The sequence below is a fragment of the Sorex araneus genome, chromosome 5 (assembly GCF_027595985.1).
Source record: "Sorex araneus isolate mSorAra2 chromosome 5, mSorAra2.pri, whole genome shotgun sequence".
In the NCBI taxonomy this organism is placed as follows: domain Eukaryota; kingdom Metazoa; phylum Chordata; class Mammalia; order Eulipotyphla; family Soricidae; genus Sorex; species Sorex araneus.
This window is the reverse complement of record NC_073306.1, coordinates 94,524,892-94,545,863: the sequence shown is the minus strand read 5'-3', so window position 1 is coordinate 94,545,863 and position 20,972 is coordinate 94,524,892. Positions and strand designations below refer to the sequence as shown.

The 20,972-nt window shown below is 40.2% G+C and overlaps 1 protein-coding gene across 2 annotated transcripts in view; it reads right to left on the bottom strand.

The window, feature by feature from the left end:
* Window positions 1-3,774: 3,774 nt before the first annotated feature.
* TRIM33 (tripartite motif containing 33) overlaps window positions 3,775-20,972 on the bottom strand; it is a 115,744-nt gene continuing 98,546 nt past the window's right edge. The window contains exons 14-20 of one of the 2 annotated variants that reach the window (XM_012934423.2): window positions 19,022-19,181; window positions 16,716-17,065; window positions 13,760-13,883; window positions 12,170-12,244; window positions 10,259-10,411; window positions 8,771-8,821; window positions 3,775-8,691 (exon numbers count right to left, since the gene is read on the bottom strand). In XM_012934423.2, the coding sequence (XP_012789877.2) occupies window positions 8,479-8,691; window positions 8,771-8,821; window positions 10,259-10,411; window positions 12,170-12,244; window positions 13,760-13,883; window positions 16,716-17,065; window positions 19,022-19,181 (1,126 nt within the window). In that variant the 3' untranslated portion in view covers window positions 3,775-8,478. The remainder of the gene's footprint in view (window positions 8,692-8,770; window positions 8,822-10,258; window positions 10,412-12,169; window positions 12,245-13,759; window positions 13,884-16,715; window positions 17,066-19,021; window positions 19,182-20,972) is intronic. The other variant, XM_055138069.1, reaches the window with a different exon arrangement.

Sequence of the window (20,972 nt, the reverse complement as noted above, 5' to 3'; positions counted from 1 at the left end):
AAAATTTTTTTTTTGCTTTTTTGGTCACACCCAGCTATGCACAGGGGTTACTCCTGGCTCATGCACTCAGGAATTAACTCCTGGCAGTGCTCAGGGGGACCATATGGGATGCTGGGAATCGAACCCGGGTTGGCCCCATGTAAGGCAAACGCCCTACCTGCTGTGCTATAGCTCCAGTCCCCCACTTTGAATTTTTAAAGATGGACTCATTTCTCATTTTGTGACTGAACGAAAATCAGACTACTAGTATATTACCTGAAATTACTGTTGAAATTGAAATTAGTAATGGGATTTAAAAGTATTAATATTTAATGCCTATTATAAGGATCATAATAACCTATTATAAGAGCCAGATTGGAATGCAAATACTTAAGGAGGTTTTTGCTTTTTTTTCCTTTTGTACAGCTAGGTTTCTTGTCTTTGAGTGAGATCAAGTATTCTAGGACACTCTGAGTGACTCCTACCATGGAGTGCCCAGGTTTTGGAAGTGTATGGCACGTAACTTCGTATTAGCTGTATGTCTTGTCTCCGTTTTCAAGGTTGGCCCAAACAGCAGTCTTCAGAGCTACTGTCCTCTTTAATTTTGTTAACTCAACTCATGACTTTGTCCTACCCTTCATTAAATCCTCATGTTATTTCAAAACTTTTCACTTCAACAAAAGTTGAAGCATTAAACACTCCACTATTTTCACTGAGTCATCAGAAAAGCTGCTTGTTCTGTCACATTTTCAGTATCTCAAATACGTATTTTAGATATTTTTGTTGGCATTAACTAATGGAAAAGATAAACTTTTTGTCTATGTGACATAAGAATGTACTTCATCCCTAGCAATTTGAACATGTACTCCCTAAAAAAAAAAAAATGGCATTCAAGAAAATTAAACCTTCCAGCACAGATGCCTCCAGACCCCGCACTAGGCTCTCATATCCAGGGCACCCCGGGGAGGGGTGAAAGGGTGGGTGAGCCCCCACCAACAGAGCCCCAGGCAGCCAAAACCCTCCAGAACCCTATTGCCGCCATGCTCACAGCTGGACTCCACAGGCTCAGCAAGCCAAGGAATGAATCTGTTGAGAAACCCAGGATGCGAGTTTTGTTGCTAAAATCTCCAGGACCTCATGGGGATGGGTGATCTCCCCCCGCCCCCATCTTCCGGGAGTCTGGCAGTCATGCCCATGAACTGCTTCTGGCACTATATAAGCTCATTAACCTGTCATAATCCAGAGACCCCAAAAAAATCTTGAAAGAGCAGAAAGCTAAAGAGATGCCTCCAGACCCCAAAATCATCATCCAGTTAAAAATTTATTTATTTTTTGGGGTCACACCCAACGATGCACAGGGGTTACTCCTGGCTCATGCACTCAGGAATTACTCCTGGCAGTGCTCGGGGGACCACATGGGATGCTGGGAATTGAACCCGGGTCAGCAGCATGCAAGGCAAACGCCTTACCCGCTGTGCTATCACTCCAACTCCCCAGTTAAAAAATTTAACCCCAGCTGTTAAATTTTCACTTCATCAAAATTTTAGAATTCCTGGAGCAGCGGCATGATACTGCTAATGTACCAAGAGTAACACACCACATTGGATGGATGTAGAGTAGAAGGCAACCAATCTTGATTAAGAATAAGGGGGTATGATACCGCCAACAGGTCATCCTATACCTGCAAGGCAAGTTCATCTGCAGCCTGATGGTGCCTTCGGGGTTCCTGGTACCCCAAAATTGCTGCTGTGCCTTTGGCCGGACCAACAACTTGGGACTAAGTTTACCAAGAAATTAAATGGCCAAAAGTTTGGGAGCCATGCCCTCAAACTACCTCTGGCTCAGTTATACAAGCTCATTTATTGGCCTTATCTCAGAGACCCATAGATAAATCTCGAGACTAAAAACCACAGTTAATCTTGGACCCGTGCATGGCTGAACAGATTAGGGTAAATCGGAGAACAGGTTGGCCTGTGCCTACCCTAGCAGAGACCCCAGAAGTTACTTGCTTCCACAATCCAAAATCGTCACCATGTCCCCGACTTGACTCAACCATCTCGGGACGGACCTCACCAAGATAAAATCTGCTGAAAATTTGGGTATGAGGGTTTGTGACTGAAATCTCCAGGCTTTCATGGAGTAGGGGTGGGCTACCTCCCCCACACTTCCCAATGCACATGGAAGCACTGGCAGTCACACCCACAAACCAACTCCAGCGCCACCCTGTAAACTCTATTACTGGCCTTGCTTCAGAGACCCATACATAAATCCTGAAAGAGATCAAAAGCCAGAGACACAGCAGCGAGTCCTGGAAGACACCACAGAACCCAAGATCTCTCCAGGCCCCATACCGAGCCAATTTCACCAGGGCACCCCAGATGGAGCAGGGTCGGCCTCGTGCAAGGCAAACGCCCTACCCGCTGTGCTATCTCTCCAGCCCCTCCTTTTTAACTTTTTAATAGCATAAGCAACACGAACATCAGTGCCTTAATTTTCCAAAGGTACTAGAGCTCAAGAACTGGTGCTCTCCCCTCCATTCATGGTCTATTCCTCCCTCCAGCGCCCTACCTGTGAATTAATATGCCTTGGATAACCCAGTGGCTGACTTTCTGAAATCTGACCACTATTCCCCATTTCTCCCGCCACTGGAGCTGTCCTGACCACTCAGAGCCCATGGTCTCCACCTATAAGCTTCTCTTTTCTGTACTCCATTCTTTAATTTTGAGGGGCGGGTGTGTAGCAGTGGTCCCCCAGGCACTGCTCAGGTCTGTGGTCCCGTACTGTGGCATCTGCATGCTAGGAGTTATCCGAGCCATGCAGGAGGTACAGGGGACATTCAGGGTGCACTTGGCAAGGCCCAGTGGACCATGTGGTGCTGTGTTGAACTCAGGTTGGCTGTACTCAAGGCCTGTGCCTTCACTCCTACATTACTCTCAGGACTCTCTGCGACCCTTTGTGGTTCAAAAAGGCAAGTGTGACTACGCCACCTCTTCATACCTCTTATCCTGCTTATAATACCACTCACAGCTCTATTTATGTGACAAAACATACTGTGGATTTAGGAAGGGGGGGTGGTTGTATTTGGGGGCCACATTTGGCAGTGTTCAGGGCTTACTCCTGGCAGTGCTGGGGATTGAACCCAGGTCAGCCAAGGTAAACACCCTCCCCGCTCTGGCCAAAACACTGCACTTCTGAGAAGCAAAAGCACACTCGGTGTACTCAAGAGTTCCAGACCTGGTGTTTCATTAATCCGGCTGATACTCCATACCAGCTGAGCTGAAGCCTCAGGTCCCGGAATACATGTTCTCATTTTTCGGGGTTCTATTTTATTCCTTTGTACCTTCTCTAGCCAAGTCCACAGTGCTACCTTTTATGAGGTAGAGATCACTTCCATGCCCAACAAAGTTGAAAATTATTCCTCTGTGCTCCTACCACATTTATATATTAACCCCTATTACAGCAATCAGCATTCTTTTTTGGGGGGGGGGGCAGCGGCGTGCCTGGGCGGGCAGTTCCACCAAGCAATGCTCAGGAGGTTACTCCTGGCTCTGAAGTCAGGAATTACTCCTGATGGTGCTTGGAGGACTATACAGGATGCTGGGGACTGAAACTGGTCAGCTTCATGCAAGGCAAGTGCACTACCCACTGCACTACCTCCACTCCTTATAGCAATCAGCATTCATCTTAATAATTACTAACCCTTCAGTGCCTGGTACATAGTACACATTTTTTCCAAGTGAATTTAAATCAGTACGTCTCAACTCAAAGAGGAAGAAAAGAAGAAATTCATTTGAAAACTTTTTCAATTTTCTAATTTAATAGAAATAACCAAAACAATGTGGCTTTCAAACAAGGCTTTAAACTAATCTAATACAACTTCTACAACACATTCCAGAGCATAATAACGAGAAATATTTACAGGCAGCTAATGTATTAAATAACCATTAAAAGAAAAATCTTGCTTTTATTACACACCAGCAAAAAACACAGGAACAGAACAATTAGAAACTGCAACCTTGTTTAAAAAATTAAATATGATTATTTAGAGAATACAATACCACAGAAACAGCACTTTTTTTCTTTAAGAATCATATCGAAGGGTAGATAACTATGTGCAAAAATAAGAGTAGGAGGAGGAATAGGAATGATGATGATGATGACGGTATGAGGAGACCACCAGTTTAAATACTGGAAGCAAGGAACTGGTACGGCTGTGAATTTAACCCATTTTGTTTATGCAGAAAATTAACAGGCGTTAAGACTGTACAATCTTTCCTTTAGAGGCATATGTACATGTTTCAAGTGATGTGAAACATAGTAAATGCCTACCTTTTCCAGACCAGGAGCAGACATGCATTTCCATTTTTAAAATTAAATTTAGGTTACATTTGAATGGGAATATTGCAGGGGCACTTACAAAACTATTTCAGTGCCCTCCCACAGATAAATTTGGTGAATTTAAAAGGAGAGCATCTTTAACTTTAAAGATCACTTGCTAGAAAGGGGTAAACTTAATTTTAATTTGTACATTTTTTAAAAATTATTTTTGGGTTTTCGGCCACACCTGGCCTTGCTCAGGCGTTACTCCTGGCAGTGCTGGGTGACCAGATGGGATGCCGGGGATTGAAGCCAGATCATCTGCATGCAATGCAAGTGTCCTACCTGCTGTACTATCGCTCTGGCCCTAATTTTGTACATTTTCTAGTTTGATCATGAAAGCTTATATTCAAATTGATATCTTTGAAGATAATTGTTTCTCAGAAACAATTAAAAATAAAAGACCACGGAGGCAAATACAAGTTGAAACTAAGAGGAAGAAACATAATACATAAACATAATACATGCATTTTTGACCAAGTGAAAGAAACCATCATATCCAAGAGTATATGTTGAAATGTGAAATGTCTATGTAAACTGTGGCATATAAATTTTTCTTAAAAAAGTACCTTCAATTTTTTTTTACTCAAACATCTACTTTTAAAAAAATATGCAACTTTCCCCAATTTGTAAAATAAAATGCCACAATATATTGTCATTAACTCCAGCATACATTTATTAATTTTTAAAAGATAGATTGGGTGATATGCATACAAACTTTCCTATAAAATCATCAACTGGGAGAGGATTATGATATGTTATCAGGCAACAGATTTAAAGCAGTGTTATTGCTTCTTCCAGGAGGAGCTGAGTATGAGGGAAATGAGAGACATCAGGCCCCAGGTGATAAACACCCAAGACCTGGGCTTAGGACAGGGGTGTGGCTCACATCTGTGAGGCCCTGGATTTGACCCCTGGCACTGCCAACAACAACAAAAATCATCTTCAGCAGATTACGAGTATGAATCTATGGGATCAGTGACGAGTCCATTTTCATTAAGAGAGCTGGGGTGGAATCTTCTAAAACTACTTACTGATTGATGCATTGCCACGTCTGCAAACACACAGTAAGAACTCCAGTAAGAAAGAGATTGTTAGACTGCAGTGTAGAAGCGAGGCGGGAACTTGCAGGTCACGGAGAGCAGAGCACAGCATCTACCCCCTTAATCCAAGGCCACAGTCAGAAGAACATTTATTATTGTTAATAAACCTACTGTTTATTAATTGCACGTGGCAAGGTATCTGCTGAGGAAATTGACAGAGCTATAATTTGCACACCATAAACCTTTCATTTTCGAGAAAACATTACTTCATTGGATCAAATAAAATTCTTTAAAACTGTTACAATAAAAAGAATCGGTGAACTTTAAAATCTATTTTCAGGGGTGGGAGCTGTTGTGTTTCTACAGGACCTACAACCTTCTCATGCTCTCAACAGTCACACTTTATTTTGCAAAGCAATTCTTTCACACTATGCTAACCAGCTGAGTCATGTGAAAACGAACCACAACAAAGTGAATTTAGACCAGTGGAACACTTTGTTCTTAGTGTTCTTACCAATGGTAGGTAATACAAAGTGAAGCACTGCACAATCTTAAGGAAACATTAACATCTCCAAATCTAAAATACTGCCCTTTCTACCAAGAATACAAACATGAGAAAAATCACAAAACAAACTAGCAGGAAAACAAAATACCTGAATATGAATAAGTTTTGTCACTTAACCAGCTGTAGTACAGTTCTAAACAAATCAGCTTAGAAATAAAGTGATCAGTAAGAAAAATAGCTTCAATGAGATCTAAAGCAAATCCTTGATTGATGGTATGCTGATAGCTATTAAAAGCAATTTCCCAACAGTATGAATTTTCTAGTTTTTTTAAAAAAAATGGAGTTGCAAAATCCTTGCACTAAAGTACATGTTTAAAAAACAATCTTAAAATAGTAACATTAAAAACTCCATATAACATGGACATATTTTGAAGGGAACACATTATCTCTCAAGGCCCCAAATATCAAAAAATACTGACATAAAAAATTTTATTCTCCTATTAATGAACCTAATATGTGACTTGCTAATTAGAATTTTGAAAAGGATTCATACAATTAAGAATAAAACTTAGAGCTCAATGGCTTGACAAAATTAAATCCTGTATTTAACCCAATGCGTTCTAAATTGTGCAAGATAATTATGTCTCCTGATAAAAAATCATCAGTGTTTGGAAAAGAGAGAATGTACATAGAAACAGTATTTTAGAATAATTTTTTCTCTTTTATAAGAGAACTCAGAAATATGAAATTCGAATAAAATAAAAGTTGGGTATATGTACTGAATTTCAGCTGAAAAGGCTAAAGGAAGTCACAGAATAAAGTCAGTCAACAGTAATCAATAAGCAAATCAATACATCATAAGGTATGAATCATATCCATTTCTACCCCAACCCTTGTTAAAAGAAAACAACCCAAACAAAGATATCATATAATAAAATTTTAGAGCACTTTATTTGATTCAATATGCACTCAAAAAAAATTCCTCTTAGACAATTAGGTCTTTTTTTTTTTTTTTTGAGTAGCTTATGGTCTGGACTGCTGAAACTGAAGCTTTTAATGGACAATTTGCCAGAAATATTCTGAAGTCTGCAAAACATCTCATTGTAAGTTCTCTATTTTGGTCACTTTATAATCTATTAGGTTCATACAAAAGGGGGATGAAAAATTTCAACCCAACATGAAGACTGTCCATAGCCTTGAACACAATGCTGGGATCACAAACGAGAAGAAAAATGAACCAAAATCAAGGGGGTTTATCTGCCCTGGTGCTGAGTGAGATCAGGACAATCAGTGGGTTTTATCCAGTAGCCTTTCAAGTGGGATTGGCTCATTTTTCAAGGTTTACTTATGGGTCTCTACTAAAATCCTACAAGCCCCAGTCCATGCAAATGTCCCACTTGGTGGACGAATGCGTAACTAACCCCACCGGGTTTATTTCAATATTTTGATATTTTAATAAGCTGCTTCTGAAGATTTTCTGAGAAGTCTGTTCTCTATTAAAATAAGATAGAACCTTAAAATATGAATGTGACATTAGAAATAGACAGCATATATTACAAATCCATTCTTGATAAACATTAGTAAGAATACACATTAGCTTAAAAAAACAGGCTCAGCAAATGTTGCTGATCTGCCAGAAGTTTTAGTTCACTATTTACAAATAAGACAAAGTGAAATACAGAAAATTTTACACATTTGGTAGTTGACAGATTACTGTTTGCCAATAGTGGTCTATCAGAAAACTACTATGAAGGGAAACTGGGTGAGAGCCAGTTACCACCTTCTCAATCAAATCTAAATGTACAAAAAACTAGATTAATTTTGAAACAAACATTCTGCCTTTTATGGGAATAACTATATGATCAGATGATTTGATCGGGAAGTGCAATTCTGTCGACGTGTTTTCTGGAAATGATAACGATAAAATATGCTAGTGAGAAAAATTACCAAGTTAATTTCAGCAGAAAGTTAAAATTTAGGTAATGATCGATGGCCATGTTTTCCAGATTAAGTATGAATAGAAAATAAAACTGCTTAGAGTTTGTCAAAGCAATATAAAAACTAAGGCCCACAGCATAAAAACGAGGGAGGAGGGGGAGCATGATTCAATGCATACATGCATTGAAAACAGAGTGGAATCTGAGCAACCTTGATTTTAATGAGAAAACGTGCCAGTACACAGGTGTGGGGAGGATCCAGCTGCTTCTCTAACTGCATACGTACAGAGACAATGTATCAATCACTAGGACACCCAGTATCTGGCACCAATAGAAACCACAGCTCACCAATCTTTGCCTGGTCTAACAATGAAAACATCTTCTTTAGTAACAGAAATCTTCTAATCATTCCACTTTCGCTCTTTGTTTTACGTCTGAAGTTGCAAGTACAGTTCTCTGTCCTTATCATGACAAGAATGTGTTTTCTGTCCATCACTTCAGTCTAACACTGTGTGAAAGCTATCAGCTTCTTCAGGAGGCGCCCAGTGCACCGGGCAGTTCAGCAACACTTAAATAAAAGTTACTATTATTCCTTTGCTTGCTTGCTTTTTAGAAAACAATTATGTTCATTGTCATTTCACTTTATATGGACTGGTCTCTCGTCTGACTTTAGCCGTTTTCTGCGGGGCTGTATAAAGTCTTCATCAGAGTCCTCAGTCACCTCACCATCATCCTCTTCCTGCTCAAACTCTGGCAAAGGCGCGAAGGTCCTGTCTGAGTAGATCTCTGTGAGTTTATCTTCAAAGTACAACGCAACTGCCTTCCCTGCCTGAGCTACTTCTGAATCAGCCTGCAAGCAAAAGATAGGGACATTCACCTAATGGTAATGCATATTCCTTCATCAAGTGTGCATGGTCTGAAAAGCTTACCTTCAAATTAATCTCTTGTGTTTCTGCATAAACTTGAACAACTTTCATCATCTAAAAAGGATACCAGAGTCAAAAAAAAAAAAGGGAAATTATAATCCTTTCTAAAGTTATGAGACTGCATAGGATTGGCAACAAAAAGTCAGCCATACTACAGTGGGAACAAACTGCTACGACCAGATTAAGTGCTTTCTCAACTTCCACAAAACACAAAACACTTTCTTTACAAAGCTCTCTGATGATTAAATGAATTGCTCAATTAATTGTTGAAAATTCTGAATTAGTGTGGGAGAGTCAATCTGAATAGAAGTTGGTCTGAATCTATAAATCTGTTTAAGAGAAAAGTATCTGTGAAGCAAACATAAGGAAAGTTGCTTTAAAAAAAACTGCCAAATTTTTGATAAACCATCTAATCAGAATTTTATGTAAGGGATTGTTATTATAAGTGATTTTTAACTTTTACTAAAGCAGATAAATGGTCCTCTTTCTGACACACATAGCTCAGATAATATTTACTTGAAAATAATCCAGCAATTACAAATCAAGACAAAATTAAGGACTGTATGAATTTAATTTCAAGTGAGTGAAGTCTTATTACACTGAGGCATACCATTATAAAGGCAATTTGCTTTTTCTATCTTTACAAGAATTATACTTATTATTAAATTGTAGAAAAGCCATCTGGAGCTCCCAGGATGTTATGGGAACATTTCCAATAACTCAGTATGATTTATTTTAGAAATGGTCACACGTCAACCCAAATTTCACCATCAATAAAAATGTTAGTATTACAATCAACTTTTTAAAGAGTTTTTGAGTTTCCATCCAGTTCCATTTCCTTTTTCTATAATGAAAATTTTCTTAACAGTTAAATACTGCTCACAAAGATGATAAAACTAATTTCCTTGAAGGAGGTATACATATTTCTTCTCAAGGTCTGGACAGCTCAAAAGAAAAGAAAACAAAAACAAAAACAAAAACAAAAACAACCAAAGTTAATGAATTCAAGTCACATTGCTGAGATCAGCAAACTCAAACATTATGCACTTTGGATTACTATTCAAGAGTTACCAGAGATTAGTCCCTGATTTTAAGGTTCTCTATCTTTATGGTCACAATTGCACCATAGGATACTTAAACACTTTCTCTAAAGTATTTGTTGTTTATAATCATTTTTTCATGATGCATAATTAACTGCTTTCTCTACTTATCACAACACCCTCACCTTGTTAAACAAGAGGCATTTAAGACTAATTTATTTTATTTATACATTTATTTCAAATTATATGTATAACTTTCCTCAATAAAGCTGTAGATGCAATCAAATTTAAATTCTGAATTAAAACCAAAATAGAAGTAACTCTTAAAACTGAATTTTTAACGAGTCTCTTGGTAGAAAAAATGAAATTTAAACAAACAAAAAGAACAAAACGAAAAACAAGCAAACAAAAACTAACAATACTAAAGTCTATAGTTTGAAAGTGAACGTACTTCATTAAACCTTTCACAGTTCTTGAAGATCAAACGAACATCAGCCACAAAATCGTCTGGGATCTGGTAGTGTTGGGAATGTTTTTTTTGAAGCTTCTTTTTCACTGTGGATAAATCCATTGGTTTCTTTATTATTTTATAGTAGTTTGGTATCTAAAGAAACAAATAAGAACAGATAATGATTCTCCGGAATTGTCCAAGTCTTTAATCTGAAAATGCACAGCATACTAATCTTAAGAGAAGCAATTGTATTATCACTGAGTCAGCTGCCTACAAATAGCTGGTATGTGGAAGGCATCTGGAGCTGTACTAGTCACATTACAAACATCAGATCCTGTTCAAAATGTGTCAGTCTTCACAGCTACCGAAGGCTACAAAGTCCTACCTTTAAGAAGTAGATTTTAAAAGAAAGCAACCAGCAAGTACCAGTGTTAAGTATATATACACTGTTTCATTCATCTAATTCCTGAGTTTTTTTTAAGATAAAATTATGAAATGCATCACTATTGAAACATGCTATTTCTTAGAGGTTATGACTTTAAGTCATAAGGTTCCTAGATACAACAAAATATAAGAAAATGGAAAATTTTTTTGTTAACCACAGGGATCGTGAAGAGTTCTAACAACAGTCCCGGCCAAACATACATACATACATTTATTTATTTATTTATTTATTTATTTATTTATTTATTTATTTATTTATTTATTTATTTATTTATTTATTTATTTATTTATTTAGGATCGAGCCCAGGTCGGCCGCGTGCAAGGCAAACGCCCTACCCGCTGTTCTATCACTCCAGCCTGCGGCCAAATATTTATTTAAAAAAGGGAGAAAAAAAAAACAAAAACCAGGGGCTGGAGCGATAGCACAGCGGGTAGGGTGTTTGCCTTGCACGCGGCCGGCCCAGGTTCAAATCCCAGCATCCCATATGGTCCCCTGAGCACCGCCAGGAGTAATTCCTGAGTGTAGAACCAGGAGTAACCCCTGTGTATCGCCAGGTGTGACCCAAAAAGAAAAAAAACAAAAACAAACCCCCCCCCCAAAAAAAAACCCGAACATAGAATTGCTATAAACTGTGGAAAGAAAATACTTGGAAGTTATTTCCAACTGTAGTAAGTTCCTGAACTTAAAATCTCTTCTTAATGCTGACAATTCATAAAAGACCTATGATGGCAGAGCCAGCATGAAAGATACCACTTTAAGCTTTTATAAGAATTAATGTTTTGACATTATTTTTAACTTTAATATACAAATCCTAGAATCAGAGAACTGCAATCTCATAAATATAATTTAATACATCTACTGTACAATTTAAAAAGGAGGCAGAATATTATGTAATCCCCCCTAAACTATAAGGTTGGCTAATGGTAGTACTAGAAGTCTTTTGATTCCTAGGCTCAAGATTTTTTTCATCAGATCTATTGCATTTCTGTCCATCTTAAAAGTAAAACAGGACACAGAAATTAAATTCAGAGGCAGGAATGACAGAACGGCAGGTAGGGTACTTGCCTTGCAAATGGCCAGCCTGGGTTCAATCCCCAGCACACCATATGGTCTCCCAGCTAGGCGTGACCTCCAAGCACAGAGCCAGGAGTAAGCCCTGGGCGCCACAGGGTGTGGCACCTCCCTAACACCCCCCACCCCTGCAAAAGGAAAAGAAAAATTACCTGCAATTTTAGCAAATGAATCTCATACCCACTTAGCTCTAATAAAATTTCTGATCAACAGCGATTTACATATATTCTTAGCATAATTGTTATAAGTACTTCTTGGAATAACCCAGCGACAAAATTGGCTGAGCCTTAGAGCTGAAATTATCCAAGAAACCTGAGATTTAACTCATATAAACCATATAATGCCAGTGTCCAAATTTCAAATATTGTAGAAAGGTATTAGGGTAAACAACTCACCGAGACAGGAACTGGCTCTTGGAACTCAATACTTAATTCATGGCAGTAGAGGTAAAGCAGAAGTCGCTCACATTTCTGTCCAAAAAAAGAAAGAAACCCAATGAAATGTTCGTTCTCCTGACAAAACACTCTTGAAACAAGAACTTGATCATTAAAAAGTGCTCACAACAGGGGCTGGAGTGATAGCATAGTGGGTAGGGCATTTGCCTTGCACGCAGCCGACCCGGGTTCGAATCCCAGCATCCCATATAGTCCCCTGAGCACCACCAGGAGTAATTCCTGAGTGCAGAGCCAGGAGCAACCCCTGTGCATCGCCGGATGTGACCCAAAAAGCAAAAAAAAGTGCTCAAAACAGAAGGTCCTAGACCCTGGTTGTACAAAGCAACCTTGTGCAGCCGGAGAGCACAGCCCCATCCCTGCAGCGCAGTTCGAATGGGTCCAATCTCTCCTGAACTTCTCATCTCTGTACTGGGGCCACACCAGCGGGACTGAGGGAACCATCGATCAGGGCTATTGGAAACTGAAGCCAGGTCAGATATGAGCAAGACAAGACAACCCTTTCTCCCTGTCGTCTCCTTAACTTCTTGGTCTCTTGGACAACCACACATTCTCCACAAAATTCGATAATTACCCTCAATCAAACTTCAGTTCACAAACACACACACGCCTTGTGTGTGGGCCAGTGGACAGACATGGAGAGATGTCCATGCCTCCGTTGAACGCTACAGCTAAGTCCAATGCCAGCAGGAGCAAGATGAGGCTCTGTGCAGACCCAGGTCTGGCCCTGGACACCATGCCCTGCGTGTGCGCGCACACACACACACTTCCTGGCCCTGGGCACTATGCCATGCACGTGCGTGTGCGCACGCGCGCGCACACACACACACACACACTCTCACTCTCTCTCTCTCTCTCTCTCTCTCTTTCTCTCTCTTCCCTTCTTTTTTTGAAGTGTTAGGAACTTAAGGCCGCTTACATGAACAGCATGAAGCTCTATCAAGAAGCAACATCATCAGGGCCAGAGCGATAGCACAATGTTTGCCTTGCACACGGCCGACCTGGTTCGATCCCCGACATCCCATGTGGTCCCCTGAGCACTGCCAGGAGTAATTCCTGAGTGCAGAGCCAGGAGTAACCCCTGAGCATAACTGGGTGTGACCCAAAAAGAAAAAAAAAAAAGGCAACATCATCAGCCTCAGTTTTTGTTTTTTAAAGACAAAGATTAGGGGTCAGAGAGTACAGCAGGTAGGAGGCTTGCCTTGCAGGTGGCCAACCTGGGTTTAGTTCTTGGCATCCCATATAGTCCCCTGAGTCTGCCAGGAATTTTCAAGGACTACTGGGTGTGGCTCAAAAATACAATAAACAAAATCAAACAAATCAAGAACTGGAAATCAAGATCTTCAATGGGACACAAAAAAAACAAGAAGCCAGATATGTGAGCCTGAACCCAAGGTGACAGATGACTGTTACCAACGTGGAATGAGTATGTGAGGGGAATATTCTTGGTTTACACTGCACCAAAAAATTAATAATTTGCAACTACAAAATACTGAAAAAAAAAAAAAAAGAATCAATGTATTTGATACTTACCCTTTGGTCAACGGGGCTTAACCCCTGTGCAGTTTTCCCTTTTTTACTATGCTGCAAATTATCACAATCATATTCAACTTCTGGTTTCCCAATATCTCTGCAAAATGTGCATATCCAGTCCCCGCTAGAAAGGAAACAAGCAGTTAGTCCATTACATATGACATACATGTACCCAGTCCCATCCAGAGCTGGTGGTTGTCACAATGTTTCCTGTTCATTTCCTTCCCAGACTTTGAGGACAAGAGAATTTCTATTCTTGTCAAACCTCATAAAATGAAAGGGTGTGATAAAAATTTTTTTCTTGCCCACTTATTCTTTTTTTAAATTTATTGTCATCTGGAAAATGTTAAGAGACACATTTCTGAGCTGGGGAGAGAGCCTAGAGGGCTGGGACACAAGCTCTGCAATGGAGGCCCAATTTCTATCCCTGTACCGCATGGTTTTCTGAGTACCACGGGGCCGACCCCAAGTACGGTGCAGAGTTGCCTCTGAGCACTGCTGGTGTAGCCACAAAATAAAGCAAAGACAAAGCAAATAACAATATGTCTGTAGCTGCAAAAAAGTCTCTTCAAAGCACAGAGCTGAGGACCATTATTTGCCACGTAAGACCCAGTCTCAAAGCCCAGACACTTTTAGTGTGTCTCAAAGCCCAGTATTACCGTCTTGACCCATAGCTTTGTCAGAGATCTATGCCTCAGATGTCAAGGTACATCACTGTATCACTGTCATCCCATTGCTCATCGATTTGCTCGAGCGGGCACCAGTAACATCTCCATTGTGAGACTTGTTGTTACTGTTCTTGGCATATCAAATACGCCTTGCATAGTTTGCCAGGTTCTGCTGTGTGGACAGGATACTCTCGGTAGCTTGCCGGGCTCTCCGAGAGGCATATAACAAAGATAAATATTTTTTAATTTTTCAGATAGTCACAAGCCTGGGAAATATGCAAGCATATTTGCATGGTGCAAAAATACACTCTGTATCTTTAAAACATATCATCTGTAGCTTTTTACATCAGACCATGAATTCCAACATGATTACTATTCCCCTTCCCCACCGCATAAATTTTCAGGATTTGTAATTTTTTTCATTGTTGTTGTCTGTGTCACACCTAGTGTTCAAGGCTTATTCCTGGCACGTACTCAGGAATCTCTCCAGATGGTGCGGGGGCATGGGGGGGAGGTGAGTTCCGCTCCGACAGCAAATGGGATGCCAGGGCTAGTGGTCATCCGCACACGAAGGCAAACACCCTACCCGCTGTACTACCTCTCTGGCCCCCAAGTCTAGGAATTGTAATGACTTATCTGTGGCAAGTTTCATTTTCTTCAAAAACTTTTAACTTGGCTTTTAAAAGCATTTCATGGCAAAATCATCAAATTCACAAAGTAAACTCTGCTTTTTGTAGCAGATTTTACAACAAAAAGAAGAAAAGTACTAAAGGTCTTAGCTTCAGGACCAGTGCCAAAGCCTTTCTTTTCTAGAAGGAAGTCTCACTGCAATTCCTGAAATGACTCTTTGAAGATTTAGGTATGAATTAAAATTCTTCAGAAACATATTCTAGCTCTTCATATATACCTGATTTTTAAAATTCAAAGATCAAAATTTTCAAAATGGATAGCATTAATAAATTAAAATTATTTCTCTGGTAAAGAATAAATGTAATTTTAAACAAAAATCTCTATGTAGAAAACTCTTTTCTCAGTAAAGACTAGTTTTCACTTAAAAAGAAATTAGAGATATAGATTAGGGAATGTAGAAAGGTATGAGTGCTACTTCCCATCTCTGAAATTAACCCAAAATGAGAATGCATGAACACAAATGTCAAGTAGAAGGGAATTAAATGAATTTTAATCAAACTCCATCACTTGTAGAGACAAAAACTAATCCTCCAAAATTAGTGAACTGCTCAAGCTACTCAAGTTTGTTCACTGATTAATCACAATCAAAAGTTTTCATAATCCAGCCTATATTCCTATATCAATATTACGCTGCAGTAACTACTCTCATCATTCTGCCCTATTCGAAACGAAAGTTTGAAACCAGATTCAACAGTCGTGCTGTCAAAAGAATCTAAGGACAACGGTCATATTCCATCCCCCGTTCAGTATGTTTATTCCAAGTACTTCCCATAAGGCAATGCAGTAACTATCCACCCCAAAGTTAATGACTAAAGGACATTCCAACTAGACAATTAAAGGTGAAGGTGAAAAGTGAGAAACCTGCACAAAGATCTTCAGATAAACATTATTATTAAAAAAAAAATTCTAAATATCAAGGACAAATTACTTCCATAATCAAGGCATTAAAGTATAATTCAAGACATTGACTATGAAGTATTTCTTTTCTCTATTAGCCTTTTGAGAGCTCTCAAACATTGTAAGATTTGGCTAAGCTCCAAGAGACATAGGTGCTTAAACTGAATATACTCATTCAAAGACCCTATCAGTCTTGATGGCAACAGATTTTAAACCCTGAGATTCATGCTGAGTCAACTTTCTCCCCAAACCCAGCAGCCCTTTCATCACTTATAATAAGAACCTATGGGGAGGTGGGGATTAGGGATGTCACAGCTGGCGATGCTTAGTGGTTATTCCTGGCTCTGCGCACAGGTATTACTCCTGGTGGTGCTCAGAGCGTCTGAAATGCTGGGGACAGAACTTGGTTTGACTGTGAGCAGCGCAAACTCTCTCCCTGCTGTACTATCGCTCAAGCCCCTACTTTGTATGCTTACACTAAGTATAACCCCAGGTCAGGAACGTCTATTTTGTCATTAATACACCACTTACATTTTGAACAACTAATTATGCGGCTACGATCTCCCTAGAAGGTAATATACAAAAGGAGCAACATGTTCCACTCCGTTCTACAGAGGCAACTTACTTGTCAGGGTCATCTATCTGAATAATTGTTCTTTTAAGCTTATATAAATACAGAAGAAAAAGCGTTTTTCTGGTACCTTGGAAAGCTAAGCAGTGTTGGAACATGACAAGTCAGATGAAAGACCTTTGGGCACTTCTCACAGCACAGCAGGTCCCCTCCATTCTGGCAGACCGCACACCAGTCCTCGTTGGGGTCCTCGTCCTTGCTGCTGCCATCCCCTCCAATCCGGGCCGCCCTATGCATGAGGCTCCGAGCAGGGGACTTGCCGTTCACAAGACTGCTGAGGCCTGATTGTTTGCAGCTCTCATTCATATCTGTGGGCTCACTTTTCACATGGTTCTCCAGGCTTGCTAGTGCATCCAGCTCACTCTCTAGATGTAAGTTAGTCGAGAGAGGTGGGGTCAAGCTACTCTCAGGGCTGCTCAACTAAAACAAAACAAAGACAGATATTCTTGATGAACCATTTGAATGTCACTGTCAGCAGTGTGTTGTACATTTTTAAAAGTCAGGCTGATCTGGACAGACACATGGACATGACAGAACTAACCAAACCATTAAGCACCCTGATTGGGAAGTGAGCGCAGAACTACGTATCTCCTACAGAGAAATGACTACAGAGCCTTTATTTTTGCACAAGAATCTATTCCAAAATATCTAAGAAGCATTCTCAAACATTCTTCTACTGGAATGCACAAAAATTATGCAATGTAAAAAAATGCAGAAAAATGTCAAGTGTAGGAAAAATGTTTATCATCTTTCATACTCAATTTTTGAGAGCACTTTCCAAACCAGGTTTTGATGAAGAGATGAAGATACTCTAAATCCAATACTTAATAAGTTCATGGCTACAATGGAGCCAGAGTGACAGCACAGTAGGTAAGACGTTGGCCTCATAAATGGCCGAGTCCCTGGCATCCAATATGGTCTCCCAAGCACCACTAGGAGTGACTCCTAAGCAGAGCCTGGAGTAACCACCAAGCATCACTGGGCCAAAAATAAAATGACAACAAAAAATCCACTGCTAAGTGTACAAATACTATGCTGAAAATACCAATACCGTGAGATGAACTGAAAAGCCAAAACGCACTTTAAAAAGAAGAAAAAAGATGACTTGGGCCTGCTTTCAATATAATACATTATATAAACTGTATTAGGTGAGGAACTCTAATAATTCATGAGAAAAAAAGCAATCTTTCTAACACAAAGTTCTTGGCCACAAAACTTCCTCATCAGAAGGCAGAAGAAACAAGAATATGGCTAAGACAGAATGAGACCATTGGGAGATTAATTAGAAAAAGAGAGAAAAAGAGAGAAAGAGAGGAGAGAAGAGTGCGTGAGCTCAATTTAGAATGATAGCAAGCAAAAAATGAATAATAATCACAAACTAAAAAATAATTTCAAGTGACCCTTAGTACTTTTTTTCACTGCTAGTGGAAATGTGGACAGGTCAGACCTTTTTGGAAGATGATATGGATACACCTCAAAAAACTAGGAATTTACCTACCACGCAACCCAGCAATCCCAATCTGGGAATATACCCAAAGGGCTCCAAAACACAATATAGAAAAAAAAACAATCTGCACTCCTATGATCACTGCAGCATTACTCACAATAGCTAAAATCTGGAAATAACCCAAGTGTCCAAGGACAGACGACTGGCTAAAGAAACTCTGGCACATATACACAACTGCATAGTACTCAACCATAAGAAAGATGAAACCTGGCATTGCTGCTACAGACTCTGAAGAGTCTGAGTGCAGTCAACCAGTGAGAGAGGGACAGACTCAAAGTGATCTCTCATATGTGGGAGATAGAGAAGCTTCGTGGGAGAATATACTCGAAGGCAGAAGAAACAGGAGCGTAAGAACTGATCTTCAGCAGGAAGCTTGTCACTGGGGTGGGGTTAAGTGAGGACAGGAAACTTTGGGAAGTGGTAGAGGGGTAAAGTGCCTGTCAGAGTCTGGCTGCGGGGCAGAAGGGGGAGGGGACACTAGTGAAGAGATTGGTGTGAGAACACTGCATGCCTGAAACTTAATCATGAGTATCTATGTAACTTTAACGATTCACAATGATTCAATTAAAAAAAAAAATCCATCATCTGGGGCTGGATCGATAGCACACAGCGGGTAGGGCGTTTGCCTTGCATATGGCTGACCTGGGTTTGAATCCCAGCATCCCATACGGTCCCCGAAGCACCGCCAGGAGTAATTCCTGAGTGCAGAGCCAGGAGTGACCCCTGTGCATCGCTTGGTGTGACCCAAAAAGAAAAAAAAAAAAATCCATCTGTCATTCCCAGAACTATTATTCTGAGAATCACTGCTCAGAAAGAGAATCAGTGACGTGACTGACTCCAATCCCTACCCGACCCCAGCAGGCACGTACCATGCAGGCACTCCTTCTGCCATCCTCTGTCTTCTCCTGTTTCACAGCACCTGAGAAGCTACAGATTTCATCCTCAGTCCCAGGTTCTTGTTTGACCTTCACTTGATCAGACTTAAAACTAAGACTTGTCTTCTCAGCAGTTCTTCCTGATGACCCACAGCTAATAAAAAATAAAGGTTGAAATACACTTAACTGTACTGTGCACATAACAATTAAAAGTCACTCACTAAAGTGAAAAAGTAGAGAACCACATAAATGCAACCCAATTAAGCATGATACTCATTAAAAAAAAATATATATATATATATAATTCAAAAGACCCTAGACAAGTATTTTAGTCTGAAGGATTGGTCTCAAATCTACGGAGACAGTAATTTTCCCAAGCAAGTTGTATAGACTGTCAGTGACTCATTCTCACTGTTTGTTCCAATTCTTTTTTGTCCCCAATCTCTGAAAAATATAGTATCAGTAATAGTGGTTTCAACAAGACTCCTCAAAGCAAAGAGTGAAATAGCTTTTGCAGGTGGGGATCAGGAAGGATGAGCCAAGCCGATACCTCAGAAGTCCTATCTGAATCACTGCACTGACAGGCTGAGGGGTGCAGCACAGCGAGGGCTGGAGAGCTGCTCTGTGCAGGGCAGCCTGGCTCGACACCTAGCTGGACAGTCTCTCAAACGCAGGGCCAAGAGCAGGCCCCCAAAACTGTGTATGCCCCACCCCTGCAAAAGCCAAGCACATAGTTAAGACCAGTCTTCGTAATGCAATGTGCAACTAACAGTGATAAATACTAAAATTTTTCTTGTGTCTCACTTTGATTCAGAGCAAAATCAGTTAAGATTACACATAATTTATCCGAGGTCTGTTTTTTTGTTTTGTTTTGTTTTGGAGGCACATCTAGCTGTATTCAGGCCTCACTCCTGGAGGGCAGGAAGGCACAGGAGGTGCTGGGGATCCAAATTGGGCCAGCATTTACCCAACCTGCTGTGTTACATAACTTATCATACTTTCTTATTCTCCCTTCCCTGCTACTTCTAAGCTGTATGCCAAGAAACAATGAACAATTCCACAGTCATGGATGCCCCAGCACCTACACGGCCTCCAGAGATTCTAAGGAACCTGGGTGACTCCAAGATCAAGGTAAAAAAACACGTAAGCTAACCCGGAACCTCCTTTGGTGAGAAGAGCCACGGCCAAAACTTGGGGTTGCCAGGGCTATTCTATCATATGCTGGATGTACAGGGACATCCAGATCCAGGTTTGACCCTAGCACCCTATTTGGTCCCCCAAACTGTCAGGAATGATTCCTGAGTGCAGAGTCAGGGATAAGCTCTGAGCATCACCACATGTAGCCCCCAAAATGTAGAAAACAAAATAATTTAAAAAAAAAAATGTCCAAGGGGCATGCATTCCCAAAGACTGAACCTGGGACCTCACACATGTGAAGCATGAGCTCTACCACTGAGCAACATACCCAACCCTAGAGCATTTAAATAACAGAAAACCAGGACACTTTTTTTTTTTTTTTTTTTTGCTTTTTGGGTCACACCTGGAAATGCATAGGGGTTACTCCTGGCTCTGCATTAGAAATTACTCCTGGAGGTGCTCAGGGGACCACATGGGATGCTGGGAATCGAACCTGGGTCGGCTGCGTGCAAGGCAAATGCCCTACCCGCTGTGCTATTGCTCCAGCCCCAAACCAGGACACTTTTAACGGAAGATAGCAAAAAGATGTAAGCTACCTTGGAAAAGCTCTGACAGGTCCTCCCCCAAAGATAGAACAATTTAAGCTTCATGAAACATATTTGATGGTTTGAAACAACGGTTTCTAAAGAGGTTAATACCGCCTTGAATGCAATTCAGAGGGGACTTTTGATTGGTTCACTTAATAATCAAGTCAAGCAAGTTGATGCGTAATTCTTTTCTGAAAGAATTCACTTCAGGCCAAGTGAAT